The following is a 26,569-nucleotide window of genomic DNA, read 5'->3' on the forward strand; positions in this document are numbered from 1 at the left end:
CAATGGTGACTTTACATGCCCTGGGAGACAGTAGTCAGTCCCAGGGTATGGAGTCTATGTTTTGGGGTCACTATGACACCCCTGTGTTACTGCACTGAGGGTGCTGTGTAACACACATACCAAAAACACATGAAACCCTATGGAGTAAAAGACCCCATAGCCCATAAAACGCATTCACAGTCAAAGGACATTCTCAAATCATGCCTAAGAGTGGGAGAAAAAGAGTCTCACTCTTAGCAGGAGAACAAAATAAACCCCGAAAATCCAGCAAAGCTGCTGGGGGACTCACTAAGTTTGGGAAATTAGCCTTAACAGAGAATTATCCCTAACAGCACCCACAAAGAAGAGCAAAGGACCTAGGAAAACAAGGATTTGTAGCTATGGATGAGCCCTTACTGGTGGAGTGAGACAGAGGCTAAGGACTACCATACAGGAGAGACTCATGGGGATTGTTTCTCTCCTTTTTTGTTTATACACAGTTTTGTTTTACAGCCTCTGACTGATGTAATAAAACAAAAAGAGAAGTTTTAACCAAATGATGTCCCTGTTTATCAACCCAGACCAATGGAGTTGTGGAGAGTATTAACGGACTGCTCAAAAGTAAACTGTCTAAGCTTTGCGCCACATTGAAGTAAAACTGGGTGCATTGCCTACCATTGGCACTTTTCAGTTTGCACACGCAGCCCAGCAAGGACCACCCTGTATCACCCCATGAGGTGTTGACTGGTCATCGCATTCACACACCAATATCTCCCATTAGGAAGGAGTCGGGCGCACATAGGGCATCAGCTGTTTTAGGAGACAAATTCAAAGACTATTTGACAACACTAACATGGGCACTCCAATGTATTTCCCGACAGATTTCACCGCCCAGATCTGAAGATGTGCCAGGCGCCACAACGGACTGCGTGACTGACTCTTTACTCACACAACTGCTGCTGCCAGGAGAATTTGTGTACGTGCAGTCCTTTTTCTGCAGGTGGAGTAGCCCAGATTTAACAAAACTTTTCAGATGATCTTTTCAACTCCCCTCGCATTGAAGGTGAAGGGCCTGCGTTATTGGATTCACCTCTCAGATGTTCAAAAAGCACCTTTGTACGCTGCACCAGCACTTTAAAACACAGACAGTGCGCTGCTACCTCATTTACCTAGTACTGCCAGCAATTACCCCCACCCCACTCAATTCATCTGCAGAAGCCACAGTCACGTAGGGAAGGAATAGCTCTCTCTCTCTCTCTCTTTCTCTCTTTCTCTCTTTCTCTCTCTTTCTCTCTTTCTCTCTTTCTCTCTTTCTCTCTTTCTCTCTTTCTCTCTTTCTCTCTTTCTCTCTTTCTCTCTTTCTCTCTCTCTCTCTCTCTCTCTCTCTCTCTCTCTCTCTCTCTCTCTCTCTCTCTCTCTCTCTCTCTCATACATTGTGCCTTTCAGGTTGTTTTAGAAGATGGAACCAGCGCTCTCAAATCATTCATTATATGTAAGAAAAGACTGTTATTGTAGTTTTTTGCCTGGATTTTCATATTCTTGTATGTGTGCAATTCAATTTATGGTGGGTATTTTCACCATTTTATGGTTGCTTCTTTCCTGGACCTGTGCTGTGGTCTGGCTACTTTCCTACTTCTCTCGACTTAAAGGTGGTTTTCAGTAAACATTTTAATTCTCAATAAATATAAATCAACCTCTTGCCTTGGGTAAATCTCGCTCTAGAAGGAAGTGTTTTTCCGGTCACCCTCATGGGCTGTTGGCTTCTCCAGGCCGGCTCAAAAGTCTGTTCACCTTGATGGTAACCAAAGCAAACGAGTTACCACCTCCCTGGCTCCCGACTTGTCAACATGCTGGTCGCCTCTGGCTGATGTTCCCCTGCTTTTCTACCAAGATTGTGACCAACTGCTGAAAAAGGTGGGGGTCAGCAAATGGATTCTCCTGTGTCAAGGGGAGTGGGCAGTGACTGTTTTATGGCTGTCAAGGGTGGTCTAGGAAGCAGTAGACCTACTCCTAAAGAGGGGTATTGCTGCATGTTTCCTCCAGCTGCCCTGTTTACTCTGAAGAAGGCGGTCCTTGGGCTTTGTCTTTCTTGGGAGTATTTGTTGTTCTGAATCACTCAGTCCAGACCGTTCCAGATCCATGCAAGGTTTTTGGTGTGTGGGACTAATGGATTATGGGAGCCAGTCGGTCTGCCTAAACTCTGCAGCATAATGTGCCTCCATTTTAGATTTTAAGACATGCTAGAAGGTGTGCTGATGTTGGCACTCCCCAGGTGGCTTCTCCTGTGGGTAGTGAGGCTGTTTATGGTTGTCTTTTTGTGTGTAAATCTCTTTATTAATTGTTTTCAGCATGAAGCAAACAAGCGCAGTATAAATCTGAGCAATTAAGTAACATAATATAGAACATAATATAGACAACAAAACATCATTATCATTTCAGTAATCTTCCACAAATAGAACAGCAGGCAGAAAAACACAAGATAGAATAGTAGAGGGAGAGAGACAAACGGAAAAAGAAGGCTTTTCCCTCCTGTTCCTTAACATTTGATAAGTCACTTTTTCTTCTACTTTTCCTTACTTTCCAGAACATACCTCTATTCAACTTTCCTTTTCCCTTCCCCTCCTCCCTTCCCCTTCCTCTTTGGTAGTTGCAGAAACACAGTATACGGTTAACGGTTACAGAACATGGCAATGAGTCCAAGGGTACGAGAGTCCAGCTGGGGCACAACAATGTGTATTCAACGTCCCGGGTCCATTACTTTCCCATTCATCACATTTGACTGCCCACATGTCTTCTATTTCCCTTTCATCAAACACCTTCCCCCTCCAGTCCAACGAGCGCGCCATCCCGCACTCAGGGGGGCTGAGTGCAACTCATTTAGCAGCTGGCTCCAATCCACCACCACCATGTCTTCCAACATCAGGTCCCGGGTTCGCTGCGGGATATCTAGCTCGGCCTTCCCCCAGCTATGGAAGCATTCCATCCACTGCCTCAAGAACGGACCCTGGGGTTTCTTCCATGCTATGGCCACCCTCCTTTTGGCCAGTACTAGCGTAAATTGGGCTAGTCGTTTTCCACATTTTATGGCGTTTCCCACTGGCAATAATCCCAATAAGCACACTCTTCAGACACATTCAAAATTAGAACTCAGTAGTCCATTGATTTTTGATACTACTACTGCTTGCCAGAATTCTATGATCCCATAGCATCCCCACATCATATGCCAGATCCCTGCCAGCCAAGCCCTATATCTCAGACAATCTGCACTGAAAGTATTGTTCATTGCATGCAATGTCACGGGGTTATATATACCCTATGCAGGACATTCAATTGAAATCTGGCATTTCTCTAGGTTTTTCGGATCTGCTCCCACATTGTCTCACAATCTGTTTCCGAGATCTGTTCCCCCGCATCTCCTTCCCACTTGGCCGTAACTGCTAGCTCCTCCCTGGGAAACAGCACCCCTTATTGTCTGATAGATATGGGAAATCCTGGCTATCCCCTTCCCCTGCGTCAACAGCACTTGCATGTATGGATTTGTAGCGGGTTCCTCCGGGATGTCCGTCCACATATTTGCTAAGTGCTTAACTATTGTCCCATAGGCTAGGAACTGCCCTCTGGAGATCCCATATTGCTGCCTCTGTTCCTCATACGGTATATCACCTTCCCTCCTTCAAACAAAGCCCCCACAAGGCACACCCCTGCTCCATCAACCTATAGAACCCAATTCTTTGTACAGCCGACCAGAGTCCCAAATCCGCACTCCATGGTAGGTTTGCACTATAGAGTCCCAGTACCTTCTTACTTTTCAGATGTTTTTTCCAGATCTCCTGCACTACCTGGAAAATATTTGTGATCCCCTTCCCACTGACGGTTCCCTATAGTAATTCCACCTCATTTCGATGAGCCGGGAGACTCCCCATTAAACTTGACAGCAGTTCCCCCCATTATCCGCCCACATCAATACTGCCTGCCATAAAATACTGTAACTCCCCAACCCTCTCGGCTAACATCTTAAAGAAGATCTTCTTGATGGCATATGGGATGTTGGTAAAATAGTAAAGGTGTCTCGGGAGAATACCCATTTTTCATAAAGCTACTCTGCCCATCAATGATAATGGTAATTTCTTCCACAATTGGACTGAGTCCCCTATCCCTCAGAGTGCTCTAACTGTATCATATACAAATGTCTCTTCAAAACTGTGAAAAATCTGGATGCCCAGATACCGAAACAACGACTCCTCCCATCGGAGCCCCTAGTCCGGGACGGCACTCAGGTTCCTGTTGTGAAGACCCCTTAACGCGAACAACACTGATTTTTTTTTGTTGATGTGGTAGCCCGATAACATCCAGAAATTTCCTAGCACTTATAATAGAATTGGTAGGCTGTCTAGCGAGTTCCCCATGTACAAGTCATCGGTATATAGGGAGATCACGTGTCTTACCCCTCCCACCAGAATGCCTGCGTCCCCCATTTCCTTCCTGAGATACTTCGCCAATGGTTCCAGTACCATTGAAAACAATATTGGAGAGACTGGGCACCCCTACCACATCCCTCTACTTAACGTCCACCGCTGCAACACCCAGTCATTCTTCTTTATCTTGCCATTGGTTTATTGTATAGGAGTCGCAACCACCGACATATGTTGTCCCCAAAGCCATAGGCTCCCAGCACCCAAAACAGCCATTCCCACTCTACCGAGTTGAAGGCGTTAATGGCATTGAAGGAGGCCAACGCCATGTCCTCACGAGAATCCCTAACCGGTCCATCACATGGTGGAGACGGTGAAGATTCATTGTGGTGCTCTGTCCCCCTAAGAACTCACACTGGTCTAAGTGTACCAGACGTGGGGCCACTACGGACAGTCTGGTAGCCAGTACCTTTCCCAGAATATTTGCATCGACATGTTTTCAGACTCAATTGACCGATCTGGCTTCTCCCGGACATCGCTCGCGAGGACCAGTAATTCTGCCAAATCTAGAAGTTCCCTTGCATCATCATTCTTCACTTGTGTACAAGGATTGATAGAAGTATTGAAAGTTTTTTATTGATTCCTACTTGAGTGACGGGTAAGTCCCCAGAATCTCATCTAATCTGTGTTATGGTGTGCCGAGGCTGCTCCCGCCGGATAAGCCAGGCCAATAGTCGGCCTGGCTTAGCTCCCTCTCTGTGAATTCACATTCCCCTCTTACTCCCATCAAATTTGGAAAGTGAGTCCTATGCCTCCTGATGAGATGCCAATTTGTCAGTTAATTCTGTGCCTCTGCCACGTCCTGTTCCAAGTTAGCTATCTCCCCATCCAATTTTTGCAACTTCTCGCAGAGTTCTCGTGACTTAGCTATACAAATTCAGATCCTTCCCAAATATTCTGTACTGCTAAACCTGCAGCAATGCTCCGCCCCGACAAACAAGTAGTCCAATCGTGAGTAAGATCCATGCACACCGCAGAAGAGTAACCATGATTCTGCCCATGAGATTCCCTCCACAGCTCTTAAATCCCAATCCCCCACTATCTTCCGCAGAGACTACGTTGCATGCTGTTTCAGTAAATCTGAGCTTCCCGTACTGTCCAAGCTAGGGTTTCAAAGGCAATTTGTATCCCCTTCCCGGGGATCACCCACCAGGGGCTGCAGAGGTGCACTAGCACATCTGTGTTGCTCCCCTTCAGCCGGGCACATTTGGGGGAGGAGCCTCCCCCAAGAAATCCCTAACAAGATGTGCCTGTGACCCCCCTGGTATGCCCAGACCGCAAGCTATTAGTGGCTGAAAAAACAGACCCAGAGGTTCCCGGCTTCGGACAGCAAAACAGTGGGAGACTTGTAGCAGTGCCAACGGCACTCCTGATTTGCGTCATAGCTCCATACTGCTTGTAAGCTAGGCTGCTGGGCTGAGGCGGGCCCACACCGACTCCGACAACAGGATGCTCGGTCGCCCAGGAGAACTCTGGCTGCCCTGCCCCTCCCTCAACACATAAAAGGCATCACTAAAATGGGGTCTGGGGTGACCTATTGCCCGCAGTGGGGAGAAAGTGCCTGAGTTGGTAAACTCCAAGGCCGGCAGGAAGGGCACCGCACAGAGGGTGGCCCCACCGACCCGTGGCTTCTACAAGATTCACTACACAGCGCTAATACCCAGCAGTGGAGGGCGCAAAGGACAAGGAGGCGCCCACCCCTCCTGGACTATCACACAGTCACCATACAACGAGTGAGCCCACAGGGGAGGCGGGTCCAGGGTGGATTGTGGCGCCCTCATCCCGGGGAAGCCTTACCTGGAGGGAGGGGAAGCTCACAGCCAACAACAATGATGGAGCAGCCTGGGGCTCACTGATGCCACATGTCCAAGCCTCCCTCCGTGCTGTTGTGGAAAGACAACCCGCCAAGGATACCTTGGCATGGTACTGAGCCGCCACTTGATCTCTCGGTCTGGACACATTGCGCAGGGCCCCTGATGGACATCCCCAATTACATCCGCCAAAAGTGCCGGACCCACAAAGCACTTTGAGGACTTTGCACCGCCACTAAAGTCTGAGCCCAGAGATACGATTGGGGTTACTGTGTCTGGCCCCTCACCCCTCAAAGATGTGACTCAGAACTGGAGAGAAGGGAAGAAGAGTTTACCCTAAAAATGGACGATTTTGAGAATCGCGAGTGCCGCAACAACCTCAGAGACGATCCAGAGGAACATTGTAGAAACAATCAATGAAGTCACCCAGAATCTTTTTCGAGGAGGACATGACCACTGACCAACTATTGACAGGGCACATAGAGCCGATGGGGGAGGTAAGGGCCTGTGCTCTATTCTGGCGAGGGTCCATTACTATGCAGAGAAAGGCAAGATTCTGGACAAAGCCAGGTCAGTGAGCCAGATACCGTGGGGGGTCTTCCCGCATTGCCATCTACCAGGACCTCTCGACATTCACCCTGTCTAGGCGAAGACTATGTACCCCACTGACAAAATGGTTGACTGCCAAGGACGCCAGATACAGGTGGTGGTTCCCTGTCTCTCTGAATTTTGAATACAAGGGGTACTGTTATGCTCACCTGATTCCCACGGGGGCGTCGATCTGGACTGGCCCGCTGTTGCTTCCACCAGAGTAACACGTAGAGACGAGATGACAGACTGGAGAGACCCACTTAGCTTCGTTTGTTGGACTCGTACGAATAGCTTTCTGCAATGGAGAAGGGGAATTAACCTCCCGTAATCTGAGCGTTAACCCGCCTTCCCACTCCCCTTGTCTGCCCACAGAACACTCCTGAAGTCCCCTCTTAATCTCACCTGATGATTTGGAAAGATGAGCTCTCCATCCTGCGTCGACTGCAGGGGCGCGTAGACGACCAGTTACTTCACTGGCATGGAGGAATTGGCGAGTTCCAGTATTGACTCTAAAGTCCAATCGTTCGTAAGAGTTCAAAAGTCTGATCTTCACTCTGCCAGATTCCTTACAGGTTGCAGATTTAAACCACTAGAAGAGTTCCAAGTGGCAATTGGTAAGATCCTGGTAAGTCTATTGTGGTTCTCCCCTTTGGGGCCGGGGTACAGCGATGATGCAGAATTAACTGCGCCAACCCGAAATGAGGTGAGTACCCCCCTGTGGTAAATCAGGTAAGTCTTTGGGGTAGGTTGTATTGTCCTTGTTTTCCCCTTGGGGGCCGGGGTGCGGCGGTGATGCAGGATTGACTGCGCCGACCCGAGATGAGGTGAGTACCCCCCTGTGGTAATCAGTCTTTGGGGGTGGTTTGTATTGCCCTTGCTCGCCTATTTGTTCTTGTCTCCCCCAGGTGTTGAAGAATGGTCTGGAGATGCTGGGTTTGCGATGGAGTAAAGGAATGCAGCCCCGGATGGTGAGTTCAGCGCGGCGCTGCGAGGTGCGTGGCAACGCACCTGTGAAGGCTTCTCTCTTCCAGATTGACGATGTGCTGGATCAAGGATTCAGGTAAGGGTTTTGTTCTGATCTCTTCTCCTTCTCCTTTTCTTGCTCCAGGAGTTCCAGGGCTGAAGCGGGCGTGGCTGAAGACTGGAGCTGCTGAAGACATGGTGAGCGTTACGCTGCAGCACGCAGAATAACGCGAAGCACGTGTGGCTGTCCGGGTGTGGCTTAAATAGCCTTGGAAGAAGTCCCAGGTAAGTATTCTTCCACAGCCCCACCCGAGAGGAAAGGAGTCCCTGAGGTAAAATAGTCCCTCTAAGCCTCATTTGGCTGTGGCTTCGTGCAGCATGGTCTGCATCAGGTAGGTATGCAGCATGGTCTGCATCCGGTAAGATTTTTGTAATGAGCCTGGCGCCCATGGCGCCAGGACTGACTTTATTCTTATGAGCCTGACGCCATAGGCGCCAGGACTGTAGCCAAATAGCCCCCAACTGGGGTTTTTGGGCATGCTTCAAGTGGCATGATGCCTGCTTCCGGGGTTGCTGGGCCTGGTCTGGCTTTCCGGGGGCAGGCATCGTGACAGGTACAAGTACAACTTAGTTACGGAGGATGATATCATTAGGGTCTCCCGAGAACTGATGGGTGAAGCTTCAATGTACTCGGCAGCTGCAGCCAGAGGGGTGGGGGGCACATAAACGAGCCACGAAGAACAGAAAATCTAAGATCAAAAGATCTACTGACAGGAGGTGAATTAGGGGGTTCCGCAAATATTAGAAGTTTAACCTGCCTTCCCCTGCTCAGACTTAAGGATTGTACCCGAGTAATACACTTGAAGGGAAATGGAGGAACCCTCCCCAGTTAGCCAGCAACACCAACAGCTGGAGAGACTGCCCTGTCTTGCTCTGCTTCCCGGGAGCTGGGCCGGGCAGGGATGGTGGCTGGGATTAAACTACCTGCTGTTAAGTTTAAGCGAAAGCGCAATAAAGGCGTTAAGGGGCAGGGGACGGGGTTTGGGTTTTGGCATGAGTAAAGGGATAATCGTTTGATTGGGGGCCTGTAGGGGGAGACTTGAGGTGGAACATGGCCCGAAGAAGAAGGGTAGGTTGGTGGTCTGGCCAGATGGTGGAAGATGAATCACCTAAGGTCCAGACACGATTACGGGTGAGGGGGGTTATAAATGTGATGACAGTGTTGTGTGTTCTTACGGGGAAGGTTTTCAAAAATGTTCTTACATGCTACATGGGGGCTTCACTGGACAGTCGCACACAGGGGAAGGGTATATACGGGTCACATGGCAGGACCTTAAAGAGCAAGGGTAGTTCTATTGTTTACAAACGATGGCCCATATGTCTGACCTACACGTTGCCTTAGTCCTAGGCTCTCTAAATGTCAGGGGTCTCAACTCCCCACTTAAAGATCCTTGATGATGAGCACATTCAATCGTTTGACAGCAGACCTACTGTTCATGCAAGAGACCCACTGGCAGAGGGGCAGGGAACCATCCATGAAGGCGAAGTCGATTGCAATAATCCACTGTACCTCTAGTACATCCAAGAAAATGGAGTGGCCATTGTGTTAGCTAGCAAACAGAGTCGACCCTAAGAGACCCAAACCAATGCTTTCTGCTAGTCAAAGGCTGGTAAAAAGACAAACAGTAACCCTGGGTTCGGTTCACTGCCTCAACGAGGGACAGGAACAGAATTGGGATATGATAAAGGGGAACATCCAGACTTTCATCGAAGGTAATCTGCTCATATGAGGAGATTTTAATAGGGTCTTGGACCCAGCAAAGGACAGGAAAAGAGCTAATAGCCAAGTGGGATCAGATCTTGAATAAGTGTTCGCTCGACTTAATTCTACTTACCATTGAGGAACTTTCAAAATCTTTGACAACAATTGATACAGACATCACTGCATTAAAAATACAATTATTGGAATTCAAAACGGAACAAGAACTGTCGGATCTCCTAGAGGAAGTAAATTCAAAACTTGCAGGATACAAAACTGATATCGAACAATGTAAATTAAGGAAGTTTAAACAAGATACTTTCGACTATTTAAACGATATCGTATATAATTGGCAGAAATATTATCAACACCGGAACCTGAATAGAGGGAGACCGCCCAACCCTAATACGACTAATTCCAATACTAGCAGTAGTAACAGCAGTATTGGGGAACCCATTGATATTGAAGGCTCTCGTAGACCAAGAACTGGAGTCCTTGAAAACAACGAGACTACAGAACCAAGAGTAGCAAGCCCTCCAAGAGGTAGTGAACCAACATTTTCAGGACCTTCAGGTGGAGTTTTTTTAGGCCTCCGAGAAAAATCAAAAGAAAAACAAGATGCGGCAAGCGAAAACCAAAGAGAAAAAAAACCAAATGAGTGAGAACTTAGTAGTCAATATCTCGAGCAAGAACCTAACTGGATGACAATTAGAAATGCTTAATCGGGACTATCCTTTGTCCCCACAAGCAATACATCTCTATTTGAAGTGAAGGTATGTCTACACAGATTACTTAGGAAACTTCGACTCAAAATTTTCTTTGATTCAGATTGCGACACGGAACCTGCTCAACTGATCGATGACAAGTTGTAACTTTGTCCAAAGAGTTACTTTTACCCCCCTACCAAGAACTTGATTCTAGATATGTTTGAGAAAAATGTACTGACGGATCTTAAAAGGATTAATTACCAAAGAACCACTCCACATAACATCAAGAATTGTCAACTAGATCATACTGAGGCTTTGGCTAAGGACGAGAAGATCACAATTAAACCAGCGGATAAAGGGGGAGCTATCGTAATTATGGACACTGATGACTACACTAAAAAATGTATGACCCTATTAAATGACTCATCCACTTATACTAGACTTGATGGTGACCCCATACACAGGATCAAGACTATCATTGAAAAAACCATCAGCGAAGCATTTGAAAACGAATGGATCAGTGAGAAAACTAGTAAATTCCTTTTTAATCAACATCCTATAACACCTGTCTTCTATGGTCTTCTGAAGATCAAGACTCCCCACCCCTTAGACCAATAGTAGCTGGGACAGATGGCATATTTGATCCCCTGGCTATCTATATTGATCGCTCCCTTCAACCTCTGATACAAAGAACCCCAACATACCTAAGGGACACCACCGACTTCCTAAACTGCATCAATGAGATCAAAGCCCTTGACTCAGACTGCATACTCTTCAGTATGGACGTCTGTAGTCTGTATACACCCATTCCTCATGACGAAGGGATCAAGTCAGTTGAATGGCTTCTCCTTAATTCACCATCTTCTAACGGCAACCCTGAATTTATTGTGGAACTATTGAAACTAATATTGTACAACAGTTACTTTAGATTTCAGAACACATTCTTTCTACAAATAACAGGCACCTCTATGGGGTCATCCATGGCCCCCGTGTACGCAAATTCATTTATGTACCGTTTTAAGAAAAGGAATTTGTACTTGATCACCCTCGGTGGTCTGCCTGCATACTGATGTGGAAGCGCCTTATTGATGACATATTCGGCATATGGTGTGGCACAGAGGATGAACTATTACTATTCTTTGAATATCTCAACTCAGTACATGACAGTATAAAATTTGCTATGGATATAGGTAAACCACTTCTACATTTCCTGGATGTAAACATAGAAATCAAGAATAACACTTTATCCACATCAGTGTACCACAAACCAACGGACGCCAACAATCTTCTTCACTTTACAAGTTTTCACCCAAAAGCAATGTTCAAAAGCCTCCCATTCAGCAAGATATTAAGACTTAAAAGGATCATATCAGATCCAGCAGAACTAGACATGGAGTGCTCCAAATTGATCGATAAATTTGAATCGAGCGGTTACCCAGCCTTGATACTGAGCGAAGCCAAGGAAAGGTCTGAGTTAAGAACCAAGGAACAACTTTTGTCTGTGAAAACCAAAGATAAGGAACCACCACTCTTATACATATCTAAATTCTCCCGTCAGAACTTCCAAATTAGTAAGACAATCAGAAAACACTGGGGAATACTCCAAAACGATCCAACACTCCATAAACTATTCCCTAAAGCACCAATGATGGCGTTCAGAAGAGGCCAACATTTACGGGATAAACTAGTGAAGGCTGAGAGACCGCCCAAAGAAAAACAACAATTCTTAACAACAAAGAAAGGCACTTTTCCTTGTTTGACTTGTTCACATTGTAACAACGTGGTTAAAAGTGACTTTATTAATCATCCACAGACCGGGAAAAAAATTAAACTCAAGAATTATGCAACATGCCTCACCTCTGGAGTTATTTACTCCATTAAATGCCCATGTGGACTTTTGTACATTGGCCAAACAACTAGACCAGCTAAGGAGAGGTGGTCCGAACATAAATCTACAATCCGATGCAAAAATACTAAGTCACCACTAGCAAGACACTTTTTGGAAAACCACCACTCTATAACTCATCTCACATTCTGGAAGTAGTGAAGCGCCCCCACAGGGGAGGAGATTATCAATCTACCTATCAAGACGTGAGAAGTATTGGATTCACTACTTGGACACACTAGATCCTAGAGGCCTAAATGAAGAATTCTCACTGAGATGTTTTATCTGAGTTAAATGTCCATTTGGGGACATACCACATAAATGTTGCGTGATGATATTTGAGAGATATTGTCACTTTCTTTTGTACAAAATCTTTTCTCTACACATCTTTCACTGCTTGAACACAGCCCCCTTTACGTCTATATCATGAATCTTAATCTTTAACATTAGCAGACTCCTCAGTAGGTCAGGCAACTACACAGTGGCACAACCCCAGTAACATCATTAAACATTCTCGCTAAGTGTGGCATGATAGACTTTGTGTGATTTATACTTTCTTTCTCTTTTTTAAAAAAATGTTCTCCACTAAGTCAAAAAAAAATCTTTTTTAGATATTGCATTAACCCAAATGAGTGATCAATGATAGGATTTTGGTCACGACTATATATATTTTTACATTTTGATGAATTGTCAATACAGAATAAGTTTTCCAATGAAGCTTCCATTTTCCACTCTGTATAGATTTTGTCTCGTCACGACATTAAGAAATATTGCCACAGTCAGCCTGTTATTATGTGAGATGATTGGCGTAGTAGAACCATAAGATGTGTAATTACGGTCTATTGTAAAAGGGCACCCTCTCCACACCAATCAAGAACATTAATCTGATGTTCATATAATATATCACCATTTACTTTAGAGTTCCTCCTTCAATATAGAACCCATTATACTAATCCATAACATTTAGTCCGTTGTTAGTATCCATGACCTCTTCAGCCACTTACTTTTCCAATCCAACATGGCCACCATCACCTCGGGATAGACCGAGCAGAATCACTGTGGCAACCGCCACGCTAGCTACAGTTCAAGCTGCATCAGGCACAGCGTACGCCGCTTTGAGACACGTAGATGTCCCGCTTACATGTAATTTTTAGAAACTTGCATTTCGTGACCGGCATAGCATCTGAAATCCCTCGTTCTCCCGTTTCCCCGTTCTTCCTTATAGAAAGCTATGAAGGATTACGGCAAGGAAGTGATTTAGCTACACGTGAGAATGCGATCTGCATTTTAACTACATTAAGAAGCCTTCCGTAATCGTACATGCAACAACCAGCACGTTCTGTGCCACTACCCTCGCTGAGTCTGAATCAACTTATATCAGGTACCGTTATGAACATATAGACATTATTCTCTCCATATTTCCATTTGCCCGATTGCGAGGCTAAGACGTACATTTGTTATGCTTTGCTATTAGAATACGACTGGTACGGATTTATATGAACATCGCCCAAAACCATTCTCAGCAACGTTATCTTTCCACATTCGAGTACCCGTGGGGTGATGTACACGAGTGAGTTTCATTTCTTAATTTTAGTTGAACTGGCATCTCGTATAAAAAATATTTTGTGTACACATCATTTACTGGATAAAATGTAAGCTTCCCTTTACCTATATTTCCACAGATGTAGTTAGGTTTTCCTAACACAGTTGAACATACTGAAACTACAATCCTTTGGTTCTGAAGGATTTCTTTACTTGACAACCGGAGGAGGACACCGTTGTTGTACTCCAGTGACTTGTGAGTGATGGAACCCATATTTTATGAATTATCACCGGCCTGTCATCACCATTAACTAGATATCCAGACCCTCTCATTCATCATGGCCTCTAGCTTTTTTGATTGATCGATCACTTAAGATTACGCATCAATCTAGTTAGATCTTTATTAACCCTTCGATTAATGTTCTTTCAAATTGGTGCTCACTGGGTCCCCTTATAACATTGCAACTTCCAGCAACAGCATGAAGCTGGGCATCACTATGAATTTTGTTTTGAATACACAGTATGTCGAATAACAAGTACTCAAACACTATGCATTGTTACTATTTAACAACCACTGGTGGTTAACACTTACTGAGCATACGCTTTATAATGTTTGCCATACTTGACTATGCAAAATGTAAATTTCATCAGTTATTCTCTCTCTCCCCCTCCCTCCCTCTTTTCTTTTCTCCCTTGTCTCTTACCCTTTCTCAACTATTTTGTGTCCTAGTGCTATTAGGCTCTAGAAGAAGAGGAAAGTACCTCGAAACGCGTCAGCCAAGCATATGTTAACCTATGGATATTATTCTTTTGTTGTTGCTTTCTTTTTTATATATTCATTAATAACTGTCCTATAATTTAGTGCAACTATTGTAATAGTTGCCCTGCCTCCTTGAATGAAATAAATTCTACTTTTTCTTAATCGAAACTATTATGAACTTCAATTGAATGTGCTTGACATGTGATAGCACATGCAAGACTATTAAATGTCTTTATTGACAACATTATATAGTGTGAAGGGGGCGGGAGGGCTCCTAACTTTGGATCCTCTGACTTCTTCTACTTTCAGGAAAAGAGCTAACATAGCTGTGGTCTCCCATGCCCAGCTAAGCAAATCTCAGCGCTTTAACCAAATCAATAGTGAGCTCGGGTTAGCAGACTTGCTCATATGTGAAGGGGGGCCTACACATTTTACTCCATAGTCCATTATACATACTCACAGATAGACTTTGTCCACCTGGACACCTAGCTGAAAAATAGCGCATCGAGAACCACCACTGAGCCCATTCCATGGTCAGACCACGACCTAGTCAGAGTTGAGTTGGGAGGTAGGACTGGAGAGACCCGGAAGGGTAGATGGATATGCAATGATCTGCTATTGAAAGATAAAGGAGCAGCCCAGGGACTGTTAAAATCAATAGAACACTTCTTCCAGTTCAATGATAACTGGGAGGTGGGACTACCGAATATGTGGGAAGCATTTAAGGCCTCAACACGACGGGAGTTGATGCAGTTGGGGGTTGGGAAAAAAGGTAGAGAGAAAAGATGGAGTCTGACGTAAGGGGAAAAATAGACGCCTTAAACCCCGAGGGGACCCTGAATACCCAAGTCTCGCTGATAAAACTTGCAAAAGTGCAGAACTACAAAAGGCAGTTGAGTGCCTTGGTGGTACACCAGACTGAGCGAAAGCTAGCATTCCTCAAACAAAAGTACATGGAAAAATTGGGAGCGTGCAGACAAGATACTTCCATGGAGACTGCGTGAGCAAAGAAACGCTAGGAGGGTGGGGTCGATACAACAAGCATGGGCTGAGAAGGTATATGAAGACAATAACTTAGTTGATGAATTTCGCAAATATTAAGAACCCCTCTATATGAGTCAATTGAAGGGAGATGGAATGCTGATAGATACATTTCTGGACACTCTATCCATGCCGGGTGTATCCCTGGACACTATTAAATACGGACGTGAAGATCTTTGGGCAAGTGCTAGGTTATAGGTTAGAGATGCTCATACCACGGCAACCAAGTAGGGTTTATTTCTGGGTGGCAGGGAGCTGATAACATCAGAAAAACTATTGATCTAATGCACACTGCGCAAGAGCAGAAACTGGATGGGTACCTGGTTTCCATTGACTTGGAAAAGGCTTTTGACTGAGTGGAATGGACATATATGGGGAATGGTTTAGAAAGAATGGGATTGATTTCCAACTTTTGGAGATAAATCACGGCACTATATAGAGATCAGACGGCCAAAGTACCAGTCAATGAGGCCGTCTCTAGCCCTTTCCACTTATCCAGAGGTACCAGGCAGGGCTGCCCCATCTCTCCACTTCTGTAGGCTATTACGATGGAACCTCTAGCAATAGCAATCAGAACCAACGCTGAAGTGTCAGGAATAAAAGACGGTGACGTCGAATTAAAATTGTCCCTCTTTGCAGACGACATCTTATGTTATCGAACTAACATCTCTCGCTCCCTCCCAAGACTCCTGGACCTCATAGCCTCCTTCAGGGTCTTCTCTGGCCTGAAAATCAACACATCCAAGTCCAGTGTCAGGCCATTATGCACGGATGATACCACCATGATCGATCCATGAGAAGGATGAGAGCCGATCCTAATGAAATCGTCCATTTGGCGATTTGAGTGCCCAGAGACATAGACCAGTTGATTGACATCAACTATTCGCAAGCATTGCACAAACTCTGTTCTGATCTCGCCGGCTGACACTCCAGACTCTCTCATGGTACTGGTACGGTAGAATGACATCAATCAAAATGACTGTCCTCCCATGTTTTCTATACCTATTCACAGCTATACCCTCTCTGCTCCCAGATTCCATCTTTGGAAAGCTCAACTGCATGATATCCAGATTAATTTGGCAAGGGAAACGTCCCAGAGTTAAAAGAACTACTCTAACCCTCACCAAAGACTTCAGAGGATTCAGCCTCTCGGTCTTCTTTCTTTATTATAAGGCTGCCCAACTAGGTATCCTGCTGGAGCACATGAGGGACGATATGGGCACGTATTGGACAGACTTGAAGGATTCCTACTCCCGCCGTAAGAAAGTTAGAGATCTTATAGGGCCCCACTGCAAATCACTACACGCAAAGGTCAGGAACTATCCAGTATTGGGTGTATTGTGGTTCCTGTGGGAAATAAATAGCCCCAATGTGCAACTTTCCTCCTAGCCCTTGCCACTGAGCTCACTGTGGGGAACGCCCATGGACCTGGGAAAAAAGGGATTCAAACATGCTCAAACGTGGTCAGATGGGGCCTGGAGAGGCTGGGACAATGCTTCCAAGAGGGACAATTTAAAGTCTGAGATGCTGGGAGAAATGCTGGGGGTAGATGTTTTTAGTGTATTTGACTATCTGAGACTGAAGGGTACCTGTGCAAATCCCAGAGTCCTCCCCAGCCTATCCCGCCTGCTGACAGGCTTTGAGAGTGTCATCAACGAGGCCACTACCAGGAAGGGAATTATTTCCAAGATGTACAGGGCAATAGTGACAGCGGACCTTTTAGGGAGACAAAACTTCAAACAAAATTGGGCCTCATAAATAGGCAGGGACATCCCTGAGGTGGACACCTGGAGAGAAATTATGAGATCATGTTCCATGGCAATCTTTTTACAGCCACAATGGAGAGTTACTTTTAACATTTTGCATGGTTGGCACCGATCCCTGCAGAGGCTGTCGAAAATGTTCTCCAAGTGTTCTGGGCGGAAGTCCTTAGCTGGGGGAAGGAGGTCACAGGAGTGGCTCTAGACCTTGACCCTATGCAAATGCGGCTGGGTGTCTTGGGGGAGGGCATGGAGGAACCCGGACTCTTCAGAATGTGGGAGGCCATGCTGAAAGCTGGGAGGGTGGCAATAGCCCAGATATGGAAGAGCATCTCTGCCCCCTCGAAAGCGGACTGGATCAGTAAACTATGGGATATTTTCATTATGGAGAAGCTCACTGCAATAGTAAATAATGACTTGAGGCCTTCCACGCCGACTGAGGAATGTTCATTATGAAGTGGGGTAGTAGCAGATCAAGCTGATATTCTTGTGACAGTTCTGGACAAGTGCATTGAAGAACGTGGGTCCATAGTATGATTGACATCTCAGGGATGGGTTTACGGTGAGAGTCCTAGGCACCTTATAGTTGGCACCCTTGCACCTCTTTTGTTGTTACTCGCCTTGCACGTTTACATAAGAGGGAGGGGAGTGATGGTAGGAGGGGGGGGGTTGAGAATGGAATCCATGTTATGGTATAAATGTTCTGATATTATGGTGGATGTTCCTGTTTACAAAAATGTAATAAAAACGAAGTAAAAAAAAATCCCCTCCCCATATCTATAACCCCTCACAACACCCTTCCAACAATTGCATCACTGATGGGAAGTATTACTTGTCATCAACATTAGGAGCATAAGAATTGACCACGCAGATATCTCTGCCTTCCAATACACTCTGAAGTACCACCATTCTTCTGGCCCCATCAGTTACCACCTTGCCTACTTGTAAGGGCACCCCCACCGCTACTCAAATCAACACCCCTCTTGTGTATTTAGACAATAAGATGTTCCAACCACTGTCCCACCCCACCATCTCCTGAGTAAATCCAAGTCTTTGCATACCATACGGGTCTCTTGTATCAGAGCTATCTGTATCCCATGCTGTTTCAGGAAACCTCCTACCCATTGACATTTCAACTTTTTTTTTTATGTAGACCTCGGACATTCCAAGTTCCAATTCTCAAGCAATCATGCCCTATTCTGGATAAGATTGTCCCTACCTCGCCATACATTCCTCTCCACCTCATCACCCCACTGCTCCTTGTATACCATTCCAGTCTGTTCTACCAACCTCACTTTGAACTTAACCAACTAGGCAACCATGCCCAACTTGTTTGCACACCAAACTCCCCCAAACCCTCTTCCCAACTGTTACCCCATCTTCCCCCAATCTCTGTCATCCCTCCCACTGTCACCCTTTGATCTCCCGCCTGATTCTCTCAACCTCTCAAACTGTCCCCCAACTCCTCCTGACCCCTTAACTCCCACCACGCCAGATACCCCCTTCCCTCACACCGACCTTCTCCAACCAAGGTCCAAATCCCCTCTTCCCATAACTCTTGACTTTTGAACTCTTCCCTCCACCCCCCAAACTCCCCCGTGGAAGAACGGCCATTGGTCCAGGGGTTCCCCCTGTCGCCTCCGTCCCAACCGTCATTGAAAGCATGTCTTGCTTTCCCATCCCTCTGCTTTGAACTGGTGCCTCACCTCATTGCAGGCCCTCTCCTACCAATCTTTATCCCCAGCCATCCCCTCTACCTCCTCAGTTACCTGACCGTTGTGCCTCCTTCATCCCCTCCCCTCGAGCACTCAACCCCTGTGACTTTGTGTCCAACCAAGTCCACACCTACGCAGTAATGCAAAAAAAAACATGATTTTCCACCCGCTATAACCTTAAATTTAGCTGGGAAAAAACACTTGTGTATTTAATATTAGGCTTCCTGAGGCGTGGCCTCACTACGTCATAGGCATTCCATTGACGTTGCACCCCCAATGTGAAGTCCGAGAAGATGTGTAACTTCGTGTTCATAGTAGCCCACCCTACAGGACTCCTGCAGGATGGCATATCTGTCCCTGAAGTTCAAGATTTTCACCACTATGACGCTTGCCGTCCCCCAGGGGGTGGGGCTCTGCCCGGCACTGTGTGCGCATTCTACTGTGAAAGGTTTCGACAATCCATTCACTCCAAAGTGTCCAAGATGAGATGTCCCACAAAGAGTTCACACTAGGCCCCTCCTCCCTCTCTGGGACTCCCACCAGCTGGATGTTGCACCATCCAAACCACCCCTCTGCATCCTCCACTCTGGATTCCAGTGTCCTGGTCACCCCTACCAAGCCTGCCACCTGATTCTTGAGAAGTTGCAGATTGTCCTCTGCGGTACTCACTCTCTGGTCCACTTCCGTGACCCTCTCACACACTTTCTGGAGATCCGCCCTCACCCGGGATACATCTACCCCTACTTCCTTGATACTCCCTTCAAGGGAGGTTCTTGTGGCTTGAATTGCTTCCATCAGGGCATCCAGGGTCACCCCTCCAGAGCGCCCTCCATTTCCCGACCTGTCTCCTCATTCTTCTGATGTTTGCTTTTCGGGTTTGTATACTTGTACATCTTTAGCTGTCCTTTTACCATTGCCGCAATTAGTGGGCAGTTCAGCCCTGAGCATGTGTCTCTGTTCACTCAGTGTTCCCCTTTCACCTATGTAGTACCTGATCGGGGGGGGACCCTCTCCTCCGCTAGGGCTTCTGGGTTGTATCTCCTCACTTGACCAATGTCTCTCCCCAGTGTCCGACCAGATATAAATTATATTCCTGTCTGATAGGTCCTCGCTGTGCAGTATCACTTTGCTCTCCCTGGTTCTTGGGGGTAAGGGATTAGCACCCCTTAAATCATGCACACCTCTTTCAGGGGGCCTAGTCGGGGAGATCCCTCAGCACCACAGTTGGGGCTCCAAGTTGTGGGGGGGGGCACAGGGATCCCTCAGCTGTTCACCAGTCCTTCCAAGCTTCTCTACCCCGTGGTGATCACTACCACCACTGCTCCCCTGTCACACCAGCCGCCGCAGTGAATAAAGTAAATGGTTCACTCCACTGGCCAGGACCCTGGGCACCGGGGTTTCGTACCACTGTGCCACTTCTCGTGGTATGCTCTTGTCCCCAGGGCTTTAGTAAGCGATTACCGGGGCCAAAAACCAGGTCCCTCTTTTGCCAAGTCTTAGGCCTCTAATACGGGCTACCCACCGATTTGTTGTGCCCAATGCCCACCTCCCTGGGCTCGGTGACCTTTATCATCTTCTTGTGGGGTAAGGGGTCTTTGGTGCTCACTATGGCGCAAGGGGAAGTCTCACCGTAGGTATAGCTCTCTGCTGCTCATCTAGATTGATGTGCCGCCATGCGTATCACCCCCACTCTCCTCCACAATGCTGCGACTCCATCTGGCTACTCCATTCCAGTATAGATTCCACTGCAATTCACCCCCTCTTCTGGTGGGTTAGGGACTTCTGCTGCCAAAGGTGCTTCAGGCCTCTGTTTCTCCATTCCCCGCCAGTCGACACCTCACTCTTCCACTGTCTCCCAGCCTGGTTTTGCTTACTCACCCCTCCGGTGTTTGACATTTCTGTCCTCCGGGACCCTAGTATCGCTTCACTCCATAACTGAGGCTTGTCGCTCCGCCTTCTGTGCCTGATACGTCTTGATTACCCTCTCCCCCTGCCGGGGTACGTCATTCGCAGATCGGGGGCCTGCAACTGGCTTTGGTGGCCATCTTGGTTTCCTGAGCCTTGTCAGTTGTATTTTCTCTGCGCCAGGGTCTCAGATCAGCATATTTCACTCCCGAAGTTTCACAGACTGATTCTCCATGATTCCCCCAGCCGAGGCTTGGTCCGGGCACGGTTTCGCCACCCAAAAGCAGAATTTGATCAGGATCTTGACTGGTGGCCCACGGGCTACAGAGAGCTACGTGCTCAAGCTCCGGCTGCTGGCCACGCCCCATGGTTGCCTTTTAATTTACCACCAGGGTCCTGCCTAAACGTCTCCTAGTGTCTGACTTTAGATAATATCATGGAGAATAACTTTTGGGGGCTTCTACTTGCTTGACCTATTTTGGGAGATCTAGAATCAGTCTCACAGAACACTGGGCTTTATGTGAGTTGTACTTAGCAACTTTTCTGCTCTACCTTGCTGGTTTTGCAGATGGCGAAGAGCTTGGAATGTGAATCTGCTTGTCTGGAAGAGCTGATATGGTTGATCCCTGCACTGGCAAGACAGGGGGGGGGTAGGGTTCCCCAAGAAAAAGGGAATCAAAGCCATTCCCTCAATTGTGTTTTTCAGACCTAAAATAATGATAGGGGAGCTATCGCAGCTGAAAGAAGCTTTCTGGGCAATCAACCTGGCCCCCTCAAGTTGTGCAAACAATGTGACTTCGCCACACAGCATGCATGTGACCATCAAATAAGGTTGAAAGCACCAATGATTAGTTTACAGGAGAGGATTATTTACATTGTGATAAGGTCTATATGAAATGGGCCTCCATGATTCATAGTTGCTACTTGCTGTCTCTTAAAGATTTATTTTTATTACAGGCTGAGTTTTTTGAGTTTGTGCTTGATGTTTCGAGGATTAGCATTTATTTTCATAGTCAAAATTCCGTCCAGTTTCTAGAATATGACAATGTCCTTCTGACATTTGCCAAAGTTGTTCTAGTACATATGTAAAGGGATTTAGACTGCCTAGATTGTAGGAGTAAACATTTAGTACCTTTTTTGTTTTAGGAGTTATAGAAATGAGTAATCTAAGGGGTTCTAGTTTTTGCTGTTTCAACCTTTGTGCTATTGCTATATGGCAGGTATTCATTTCTACGTGCTTTTACTGTATAAATACTCTTCGAGACCTTGCAGGCTTTGATTATTGCTTTCAACGTATACAGCTTTGACCTGTACTACATGAATCTTCTGCCATAAAGTGCTGTATTCATTAGAAGTGACATAACCCAGAGCATTAATATTTAAATGAAAAGTTGAAGCCACTAAAACTTTTAGACAACAGCCTATGAACTTATACAGGTGACTGATTCCATATTTTTCAGATATGCAATTAATTTCCTTTTGTTTATCTTGTTTTTTTAGGAGCCTATGGAGTGGTACTTAAATGCAGACATAAGGTAATCACTGTTGTTTTGTCATATATTAGGTGAGATAAATGTGAATGGTTCCATTTTTGTAGAAGATGGAATAAATGCAGGCTAAAGACTACCTACTGCTGAAAAAGTATTTTTAGCAGCTGATGGTAGGCAAAGATAACAATTTTTTCACATATTGATTTTTCAGAGAATACCTTTATCGTTATTTTGTGAGTGTTTGCATTTTAGGAGGTTTGGGTAGTCTCTGCAATTGTGTACACATTTAAGTGATGTGTTTTTGCATTGCAGTTTGCCAAGTATATATATACCAGTTCTATTGAGATTTTGCAGAAAATTTGAATCTCACGCTTTGCTAGCCAGTCTGTTTCGAGTTAAAAAAAAATTCATATGTCTATATTAGCAAAACAACTAATACTGGTGGCAACATGTGTTTGCAGAAGGAACTCGTGTTGCCGAAATACAGTAAATTGTGTCTGTAATTTGCTTAAAAAGTAGTGTTGTATGCTGGAAGGGGCTGGATTAATATTCTGGTAGAAAGGTGTTGCATTACTTAAGGTGGCCTATCATGACATTCCTTCCTCTGAAGGCAATCACTTTAATGCCAAGCCCTAAACCTAGTTATCAGGTATGAGTATTGTGACAGCCAAAGGAATCAACAGGCCAATCAAGACTTGCAAACAAGGGTGCAAATGAGTTTATTTTACAACACACATGAGAGCCATATGCTCAGAATGAACTTGGTAAATGAATAAGGGGTGTTTAAATAATTAAAAAGAGCTGTTCCAGTTTGCATGAGGACTGTACTGTCCATCATGTCCCTAGGGACTGCCTCCTGTTAATCAAATGAAAGTCACTTAGTGTGTGCAATTGTGAGTGTCCCCTGTGCAGGTTTCTTGGTTGATGCTTTCTCTATGGTAGTTTGGGTCCGAATGCTTCGCACAGTACCAGGCCTGTGTAAGTATTTGCCAGATCTTGATGGGCTTAGAAGGGAACTTCTGGTGAGAGTCCTGGGGCACAGACTTCAAACTCTGCCACAGTCGTTGCCAGCAATTGGCGATTAGGTTCCTCTTCCACTGAATACATCCTTTTCTTATCTGTTTTCTGTATCCCCTTTCCGTTTATCTCTTCTTTCCTCATCGATGGCCTGTAAACATCGGGCCCTCTTCACTTTCCCCCTTTGCTCATTTTCCTTCCCTACCTCTTTCTGCTTCTTCCTCTCCTCAGTCTTCTTCCTTTCTGGGGTCTATTCTGGCATTTCCATCTCCTTTGCGGTTTATTTTGTTTCTTCTTGCTTTACACTCCCTTCTTTCCAACTGTCTTTCTCCTCCTTTTCCCTTCTTAGGGCTTAACACAGTCTGCCTCCACTTCTGATTTATCTCCCTCTCCAGATCTTTCCAATCTCCTCTCTTCAGGTCATGCAACTTTCCTTGTCCTCTGCTCCCTATCTCCCTTTCCTTTCCTTTTCATTGCAGGCTCATCTCTGCAAATCTCTTCTTTCCGCCTTCTGCACTTTCCATTCCCCTCTTCAGCTCCTTCCCCTTCTTCCACTTTCTCCTTCCTTCCTTATCTCGTGCATTTTCACCTGCCTCCCCCCAGAAACCCTCACTCTCAATCAATTCTTATCCACCCACAGCTGCCTCCAAGAATTCAGTTTAGGCACTGGCAAGGGCCCAATTCCAGGAGCCCACAAATGCCATACCGTACTCAGCACTGCAAAGCAGAGCACAGGAATTGTTCTTCACTGTTGTCTCTGGTTGATCTGAATTCCAAGGTGCAGCACAGTGGACCATAACCACAAGAGGGTCACCCTCCATTTTAGATTTCATAGTGCTCCTAGTTCTAGTCTCAGTAGTCATTGTCCGCCTTAAAGGTGGTTTGGTAATGGAACAATAGGGAAGGGCAGTATAGGATGAGCACCACAGGTTACCTTCTCTGGCCCCTAGATCAGGTAGTGGTTGGCCGCACCCTGCCCACATTCTCTCCCTCCCACATCTAATAACCCCAAACATAGGACTTCATCACAGTGTCTAGGAAGGTGTTATTTATGCCATCCCTAAACTGCGACTCGTTAAGAGTCCATGACAGCGTGAAGCCATCTGGCCATTTTAATCCCGTTTCTTTGAAATCGGCTGTGTTTTCTAGTGGGCTGCGATTCCATGGATTATATACACTTTTTTGCTTTTTGCTTTTGTTCTGAGAGTGGGACATGCCTTTCCAACAACTGAATTATTTTCAAAAGACATTGAACATGTTTCTAGTTATTGTCTGCTTCTTGCTAAATTTAGAAGCCCAGTTTATCCATCAGGGGGTCACATTGAGAACTTGAGTTTGATGCTAGGGCTGCTAGTGTGCTGTACTTTGATTCCTTTTGCATTTGGAGGTAGGCCTTTGAGGAAGAAGGGTTCTCATTATACTCACAAAGAAGGGCAAATCATTCAGTACAATTTCCCAGGGAATACTATTACTCTGGATTTCCTTCATCCCGAAGTCACCCTACGAATAATTAATATCTAGGATTGCTTCATTTGACATCCCCTTTCTAAAAAGAGTCTCTGGGAATATTCCTAGACTATCATTCATGGTTTCCGATCGACGAGTAGGTAAGTGTCGTTCAACTCGGTTTGTCATTGCTGGGAGTTTTATTTTCAAAGGAGATGGGAAAAGGACATAAAAGTAAAGTATCTAGAGAGAAGGTAGTGGGTGGCTATAATGATGAATTGGTCTTTTTGTTTCTATAATATGAGGCTTTACAATCTGTAGATTCACTTTTGAAGAAAGATATGATTTTGAAATGGGAGGAGCACTTAGGGGAAAAAGTATTAAATCCAATGAAACGACTCTTGACATTTTGGGTTTAAACCTCAGGAAGTTGCAAAACTTGTGCATGTGTTCGTTATATTTTACCACAATAAAACTAAATTGGTTGTGGAAGGATATGAACAGTTGAGACAATAGATGTTTGTGGCTAGCTAGTTGGAGCCATAGGTTGTGAAATGCACAGAGATACTACATTTTGCTGGAAGGTTTTTCTGTGTTGAAAGGAAAAATGTCATCTGTGTGCATCAAATGGGCAATTTCGGACGATATGTCACCATGAACAGAACACCAAAATAATCAACTAGAGCATGAGATGCTGATCAGCTTCTCTGCTTCAAGTGTGGTGCATATGTTTCAGTTGTATGGAGAAATATTACACCTATAAAACAAGGGACTAGGTGTTGACTCATGTAATGGACAGTACCTAATGTGAGACATGGGCACTGACTCAATTTAAAGTGAAGAGGCACTTCAAATAATGCCCCGTTTACTTCCTATGTGTATATATTTCTTTCAATAATCACAAGAAGGATGTACCTGTGGGATGCATTTAGTGGCTTACTTCCATGAGAGACCGTAACATTCTACATTTGGGAACAACAGTACCTTTGTTACACTAAAACCAAATTCATATTGGAATCTACAAACAAGCCATGTCAGCAATGGTTAGAGCTGTGTTGTCTTCCTGCAGCAATCACATCTCTTAAAATTCATAGAACTGTACCAGCAGAAAATTACCTTATGTACATGGCCAAATATGGTGATTTGAATTGGCATACACTTTGTCATTACAATACGTGTGAATAGGCCTTTCAGTCATGCAGAAACATGCTCTACAAATGATGGGACAATGCTTATTAGTTGTCCAAGTGAAATCACTGACAAACTCGCTTCTTAATTTCCAGCCCTGAATTCAGGTTCCCATGTGGGGAGAGAAGAACACTCGCACAAGAATTGACTTGTCTATCTCTAATGTATAACCTGTGAATGTCCAAAAGGCCCTATGAAGAGGCCCTCCGGTTAATGAGCACCCCCCCCCCACCTTTGAGAATGCATTTCCTAATAAGGTATTCTTTAAACAATGCAACTTAAATTCAACACATGTATTTTCTACGGTGTACAGGCTAATAATCAGAATTGTTCTCCAAAGGTCTAGCTTCGAACAGACCTCCTTGCACTTGCAATGACACCTTTGAATTCTGTCTCCTCATGAAATACAGCAACATGGGCGGGGCGGGGCGGGGCTTGACAGCCGTGTTGTAAGGAAGCCTTTCTTTGGAGTTACTGACGATCCAGACCTGCAATATTGGCCCCAGCGTGTGTTAATCTTCCATAACACATTATCAGC

At 45.5% G+C, this 26,569-nt stretch overlaps 1 protein-coding gene across 11 annotated transcripts in view; it reads left to right on the forward strand.

Moving 5' to 3' along the window:
• CDKL5 (cyclin dependent kinase like 5) overlaps nucleotides 1-26,569 on the forward strand; it is a 2,489,742-nt gene that overhangs the window by 1,027,133 nt on the left and 1,436,040 nt on the right. For all 11 annotated transcript variants that reach the window (XM_069636841.1, XM_069636839.1, XM_069636845.1 and 8 more), the window contains one exon: nucleotides 22,391-22,425. In XM_069636841.1, coding sequence (XP_069492942.1) covers nucleotides 22,391-22,425 — 35 coding nt within the window. The remainder of the gene's footprint in view (nucleotides 1-22,390; nucleotides 22,426-26,569) is intronic.

The sequence above is a fragment of the Ambystoma mexicanum genome, chromosome 7p, assembly GCF_040938575.1.
Source record: "Ambystoma mexicanum isolate Mex_15411 chromosome 7p, UKY_AmexF1_1, whole genome shotgun sequence".
Lineage (NCBI taxonomy): Eukaryota > Metazoa > Chordata > Amphibia > Caudata > Ambystomatidae > Ambystoma > Ambystoma mexicanum.